Below are 7,312 nucleotides of genomic sequence, written 5' to 3'. Positions count from 1 at the left end.
TAACACTAAAAATCTGCTTGGAAATGAAAGAAACTTATTGCGATTTCACCATCGTGAAACGGGGTCAATACTCGTAGATGCACATGTTCCGTCAATATTCCCAAAAGGGAAACACTACTATGTAATACGACATTCACATTACACTTCCAAAATCCACTTTAACTAGATTTAAATTGTCGTATGCCCTATAAATAAGGGCTTTAAAACCCAATTTTAATAGATTTCAAGCCTAATCTGTATAAAGTATAAATTTGAAATTAAAGTACTCGTAACTATCTTAAAAAAGGTTGGAATTTTCTTATAAAAACATCCTAGCAATAATTATGAAATTTTGAAATTATGCAATTGCCAACGTGGGTTACATAAGGTAAAATGTCCCGTTGTTTTTAAAGCCTTACTCAATCTACCAGTCTATCGGAATATCGGTTTACAGAAATATGACAATCATAAATTAGGAAGTGCAAACTTCTTTTTAAAAATTGGGAGCCCGTTGGAATCTTGATTAGAACCCACCCACAAGGCAACTACTACCACTTGGTATTCACATTACACTTCCAAAAATCCACTTTAACTAGAGTTCAACTGTCTTTTGCCGTATAAAACCCTCTATTATACATAAAATATTGTAAAGAAATCTTCCCTGGAATTCCCGCACTTCATTCCCGGGAAAGCGGGAGCGAAAAAATAGCAATTTCCCGGAAATTCCCGGGATCCGGTTCCCGCGAAAAAAACCCTTAGTGACAACATAACGTTTCTGGACCGCCTTGCAAAAAGTTTTAAGACGGCAGACAATTGTAAAGCGATAGAATTGACGTTGACATGCCAAAAAAAAAAATATATTTTCCATTTGAACGCCTCCTTCGTCAGCCGACATCGTCCATTGAGCCTGCAAAAGGTGACTTTCTAACAGTGCACACCATTTCAAACCCATGTACTTACACCAATAACAATGTGCACATTTATTCCTTATTTGTCGCCGAATTATTTTATATTCATCTTGTCCTCCAATTAGGAAGGAATTCAGAGGAATGTAAAAAGAGTATGGGTCCATACAGGACTATTCCCTGGTGTGTATGGACCAGTCCCAGTTCTGGTCGAAACGTATGGAAGGACCGGTCACTTTAACATGGGTTTGTCATTGACGGGGTAAATTTACATTTTAGGACGCGTCTTGGACTCATCCCAAAGGACACGTCCTGGGACAATTTAGCAGGAGCACCTACACAGAAAAAAATATCACCAAAATATTTCCAATTAAAAAGTTAATTGAAGTTGAAATATTGTTCAATTAATAAATTAATTGGTACAATTAACTTTTTAATCAAGATAGAAACATTAAGTTAATTAATCCAATGATTGAAAATTTTTAAATTTTTAATTAAAAAGTTAATTGATACAATTAACTTTTAATCAAATTCAGAAGACTAAGTCAATTAAAAAAGTGATGAACATTTTTTTTTAAATTTTTAATTAAAATTTTTTTCAAACAATCAATTGTTAATCCAAATAAAATTTCTAAGCCAATTCAGAATGTAATTGAAAATAGTTACCTTTTTTTAATTACTAAATTTATTGAGTTTTGCAATCAACATCAATTAAATTTTTAATTGAATCAATTAAAAAATTAATTGAAATTTGGTAATGAAATCAATTAATTTTTTAATCAAGAATTTTTTCTATGCCCAATCAAAACTGTGATTGATACTATCATTTTCGTGATTGAAGACATCTCAATTAAAAAATTAATTGGATCAATTAATTTCGTGATTGAATCAGAAAAAAAATTTTTTGTGTGTAGGCAGGTCCTCAAGAACCAGTCTCAGACAAACTCTTAGAAATTTGTTTCAATTTGGGCATCCCAATCGAACCCGAAGTGAAAAAAAAAAAACTTTTGAAATATGTCGAAGAATAGGTTATTCCAATAAATAAATAAATTACGACTATATAAAAATTGCAACTAATTGGAGCATAGGTACCAGTTCTGTGAGAGGTCCGTCATTGGCAATTTGCACCAATTTCCCATAGGGAAGTTTGTGTATTTGTATGTAACTCCCAGAACGAGCAGTTGAAATTTACACCGTGATGGTACAATATGCCCTCTTACATCTATGCAAAAATTTGTCCATATCATTAACCGGACCCCCCATATAAACCGGACCTCAAATTTGACCACCGAAGCCTCTTGGAAGAGCAACTTTTATCCGATCTGGATGAAATTTGGCTCTCTAATAGCCAAAGCCATTCATAATTATTTATATACTCCTTTCCTTTCCTTTATATACTCCTTTCTACGCAATCCATGGTGGAGGGTACATAAGATTCGGCTTAGCCCTACTTACGGCCGCGTTAGCCTATTTACATCCTAATTGTAGAGAATTTGTAGGAGTGTAGAAAATTTTGTCCAAATTGGTTCAATTTAAAATATATGTATATGGGAATATAATATTGTATATAGTACTAAAAATTGTTGTCGACATAGTGGATAATAGTATAATTTAGTCGGGGCGCTCGACTTTAGACTTTCTTTAATTGTTTTTGTTTTTTCATACACTAGAGTTGCCCAATCCCGAAATATAAGAGGCAATCCTCCTACGTTTGAGATTCAATATGATGCTCTGCGTTCAACTTGTTTGTGCAACAAGCAAATATTTAAATTTCGGACGTTAGTCTACAACGAGTACCACCATTACGATCATTGTTCCTATTAATACGAATCAAAAATCTAAGCTTGTTTAAAAAATGAATTTTGGAATTTCCGAATTTGACAAAATTTATGATCCTTCCCAAGATGAAATACGTACATATTTTTATTAATTACGACCTAAAATTTGCTCTGCGAATAAGTACTAAACAATTTTTAGAACTATTATCACAACAGCAATTATTGCATTAGCCTTCCGCATTATCTGACCATTACAGGACTCTTTGCCCCAATTACATCCGTCTTTCGTACAAGTGCAACAATGATTGATTGCATCGCCTTTGTACTCCTCGCACACTGTACCGTTGCTGCAACCACGTTCTACGGCATTCTCTTTAGTCCATACCAATGTGCAGAAATCAAAACCATCCGAACATTTTTGAAGAAATAGATCGTTGTGAAGGACATTCCCACAATCGGCAAAATCCTCTGTCATACACTTATAGCAGTGCAAACAATGTGCTTGAAGAAAATAAAATCAATCAGTTAATATTTATGGATAGATCAATTATACCTCCGTTTGTGTTAATGTACGCCAGAATCCAAAATAAAAGAAATCGATTGAGATATTTCATGCTCAGAGAAATAGAGACGAGATTTTGGAAAAATAATTTTATTTCAATGACATAAAAAACTTCAAATACGAATAAGGAAAAACAATTCAATTAAAAACACTGCAAGAAACCAAAACAAATTATATCCTACACATAAGTAAATGGAGTGTGTTGTACTCCACTTTTTGAAATCTCCACAATGCTTCGTCAAAACAAGGTTAGGTTAGGTTAGATTAGATTAGGTAGCAGCCCGATGTATCAGGCTCACTTAGACTATTCAGTCCATTGTGATACCACAGTGGTGAACTTCTCTCTTATCACTGAGTTCTGCCCGACTCCATGTTAAGCTCAATGACAAGGGACCTCCTTTTTATAGCCGAGTCCGAACGGCGTTCCACATAGCAGTGAAACCACTTAGAGAAGCTTTGAAAACCCTCAGAAATGTCACCAGCTTTACTTAGGTAGAATAATCCACCGCTGAAAAACTTATTGGTGTTCGGTCGAAGCAGGAATCGAACCCACGACCTGTGTATGCAAGGCGGGCATGCACTAATGTGACTCCCTTCAGTAAAACAAGGAAATATGTACTTTTTAACCACAAGTTATGAAACTAATGGAAGAAAAGCAATCATTGGTGCCGAATCATTTTAACCATACAGTAGTTCGTACCTAATATTTTTGGAAATCGTGCGACATTTTTATACCCTGCTCCACACTGTGGAACAGGGTATTATAAGTTAGTGCATATGTTTGCAACACCCAGAAGGAGACGAGATAGACACATGGTGTCTTTGGCAAAAATGCTCAGGGTGGGCTCTTGAGTCGATATAGCGATGTCCGTCTGTCCGTCGACTTGAAATTTAGCACAAGTATGTGTTTTGGCTCAGAATAGATCCCTATTGATTTTGGAAGAAATCGGTTCAGATTTAGATATAGCTCCCATATATATATATATTTCGCCCGATATGGACTTATATGGCCCCAGAAGCCAGAGTTTTACCCTAATTTGCTTAAAATTTTGCACAAGAAGAACAATTAGTACTATAGTCAAGTGTGCCAATTTTATTGAAATCGGTTCAGATTTAGATATAGCTCCCATACATATCTTTCGCCCGATATGGACTAATACGGTCCCAGAAGCCAGAGTTTTACCCCCAATTTGGTTGAAATTTTGCACAGGGAGTAGAATTAGCATTGTAGCTATGCGTGCCAAATTTGGTTGAAATCGGTTCAGATTTAAATATAGCTCCCATATATAGCTTTCGCCCGATTTACACTCATATGACCACAGAGGCCAATTTTTTGCTCCGATTTAGTTGAAATTTTGCACAGGGAGTAGAATTAGCATTGTAGCTATGTGTGCCAAATTTAGTTGAAATCGGTTCAGATTTAGATATAGCTCCAATATATAGCTTTCGGCCGATTTACACTCATATGACCACAGAGGCCAATTTTTTTCTCCGATTTAGTTGAATTTTTTTTTTTTAGAAAAATTTTCCTTGTAAAATCACCACTGCTTAGTCGGGTTGTAAAAATGACTCTGATTTTCCTAAACTTCTAATACATATATATCGAGCGATAAATCATAAATAAACTTTTGCGAAGTTTCCTCAAAACTGCTTCAGATTTAAACGTTTCCAATATTTTTTTACTAACATTGTGTTCCACCCTAGTGCATTAGCCGACTTAAATTTTGAGTCTATAGATTTTGTAGAAGTCTATCAAATTCTGTCCAGAACGAGTGATATTTAAATGTATGTATTTGGGACAAACCGTTATATATAGCCCCCAACACATTTGACGGATGTGATATGATATCGGAAATTTAGATCTACAAAGTGGTGCAGGGTATAATATAGTCGGCACCGCCCGACTTTAGACTTTCCTTATTTGTTTCTTCTGCTTTAGTTCACATTGAACTTATGTGTACTGTCACTAAACTTTTAGTTCATTACTTTGTTGGGACATATCTCAATGACTTCTTTTTTAAGAGGTCCGAGTCCGAATAGCATACCACATTGCGGTGAAACCACTTAGAGAAGCTTTGAAACACTCAGAATTGCAATACGAATATAACGTGCAACATTTGCAAATAATAATTTAATTTAATAAAGCACTAATTTTTAACAAATTTGATGATGATGTGAGAGTAAATTAAAGTAATATGACCCCATTTGGCGAAATCGCAATATACGTACATATGAGGGTTATAAGTAAATTTCATCCAATTTTTTCCAAATACAATAACGTTCGTCCCCGTTCCAAAAAACAATCTGTACACTGAAAAAAGCATGTCCCTTTCCAAAGCTTTTGTCATTACACTAATGATTTTAGTATTGATTCCGAGCCAAAGGAGCGGAGAATTTGAAGTACACACAAAAAAATTTTTTTTTGATTCAATCACGAAATTAATTGATCCAATTAATTTTTTAATTGAAATGTCTTCAATCACAGAAATGATAATATCAATTAAAAAATTAATTGACAGTCAAATAAAAAATTAATTGATCCAACTAAAAAATTAATTGATACTATTAATTTGTGTGATTGATTTTTGTTTCAATTAAAAAATTTGTTGAATCAATTAAATTTTTAATTGAATATTTCTTAAAACTCAATTAAGATTTTAATTGGGAAAATTTTCGTGAAATTTTTTTCTGTGTAAGGACAAATCCAAGGGCAAATTCTAATTTGTTCGTTTTTTTCAGCTTTTCGCTTCATGTGCTGGCATTTTCTTGAATCTTGCAAACCACACATACATAGACAGATGGACGGACACCAAGGACGTGACTTTGAATCGATCGATATATATTTTAGGGGGTCAAAATCAATATTTCTGTTAGACATATTTTGCTATAGATCAAAGTTACCATACTCTGGCAACTATGTAGTTTATCCTACCTAACAAAAAACACAGCTTCCAAAAAAGTAGTTTGGATCCCCACTTGTGATACGGAAGTAGAGCAAATTTGGATCATTTCTAATGACTGGGTTTGTCGTAAATCGGAAGTATTTTGTTTTAATTTTTATTTATATTTTATTATTAAACTTTTATATTCTAATTATGTAATGTTTACAATTTGAAAACATTTTTCGCTCGGGCCGGGCGTTGAACCATGGTTTGTTGGCACTATAACTGAATGCCTTACAACACTCAAACGCCATTAAATACGAAACGAGGAAACGTCAATTCAAATGTTTGTGATATGATCGTAATATGACACCAAGGCATAACATTCTAACTACTTTTCCAGATGTTCTTTATTATTATGAATGGAATAAAATAATAATAATAATAATAATAATAATAATAATAATAATAATAATAATAATAATAATAATAATAATAATAATAATAATAATAATAATAATAATAATAATAATAATAATAATAATAATAATAATAATAATAATAATAATAATAATAATAATAATAATAATAATAATAATAATAATAATAATAATAATAATAATAATAATAATAATAATAATAATAATAATAATAATAATAATAATAATAATAATAATAAAGAACACAGGTTCAAATCACACCAGCGGTGAATACACTCAAAAAAAGTGAACTCTATATTTCACAAAAGACGATTTTATTCTATGTTAGTGCATGGAATTAATACGTTTTAAGAAAATTTCCACGACTTTAATAATTATTTGCGTACGTTAGTTAAATTAACTAAAACAGAGGAAAAAATTATACACAAATGAAGCATAAAGATTAACTAAATTCGTGTCTCCCAAAAAATAGTTCAGAATTTCTTAATATTTGTAAATTTTACCAATAATGCTGTCATCATGAACTTCGTATGGTACTAAAGACATTTTTGCAATTTTGAACTCCAATTTTTTCCTTCAAACTACGAAATTTTCTTTAATAAGTGAAAAATAATTATTTTGTCTAATAAATTTTCTTGAATTTGTCGAAAATTATTTACTTATTTTGTGAAATCGGCGTGACATCTGTGCTTCTAATACAGTTTAGTTAAAATTTTCTTTCCTGGTGGGTTCACTGCTTTTTTAGTGTACTTTATCAAATATTTTT

The 7,312-nt window shown here is 32.4% G+C and overlaps 1 protein-coding gene across 1 annotated transcript; it reads right to left on the bottom strand.

Moving 5' to 3' along the window:
* Positions 1 to 2,770: 2,770 nt before the first annotated feature.
* On the bottom strand, positions 2,771 to 3,352 carry LOC142227625 (uncharacterized). Its single transcript, XM_075298103.1, has 2 exons — positions 3,216 to 3,352; positions 2,771 to 3,163 (listed from the first exon to the last, which is right to left on the bottom strand). Exons 1-2 carry the CDS (start codon positions 3,274 to 3,276, stop codon positions 2,847 to 2,849), a joined length of 378 nt encoding a protein of 125 aa, XP_075154218.1. The 5' UTR covers positions 3,277 to 3,352; the 3' UTR covers positions 2,771 to 2,846.
* Positions 3,353 to 7,312: the final 3,960 nt, after the last annotated feature.

Source organism: Haematobia irritans, chromosome 2, assembly GCF_050003625.1.
Source record: "Haematobia irritans isolate KBUSLIRL chromosome 2, ASM5000362v1, whole genome shotgun sequence".
Taxonomy (NCBI): Eukaryota; Metazoa; Arthropoda; class Insecta; order Diptera; family Muscidae; genus Haematobia; species Haematobia irritans.
This window is presented reverse-complemented; position numbering and strand designations above follow the sequence as displayed.

Bases quoted from the DNA above. Each gene is read 5' to 3' on its own strand.
- LOC142227625 (XM_075298103.1), bottom strand. From the start codon at position 3,276: ATGAAATATCTCAATCGATTTCTTTTATTTTGGATTCTGGCGTACATT. The intron at 3,164-3,215 runs GTATAATTGATC...ATTTTCTTCAAG, and splicing joins GTACATTAACACAAACGGAG to CACATTGTTTGCACTGCTAT.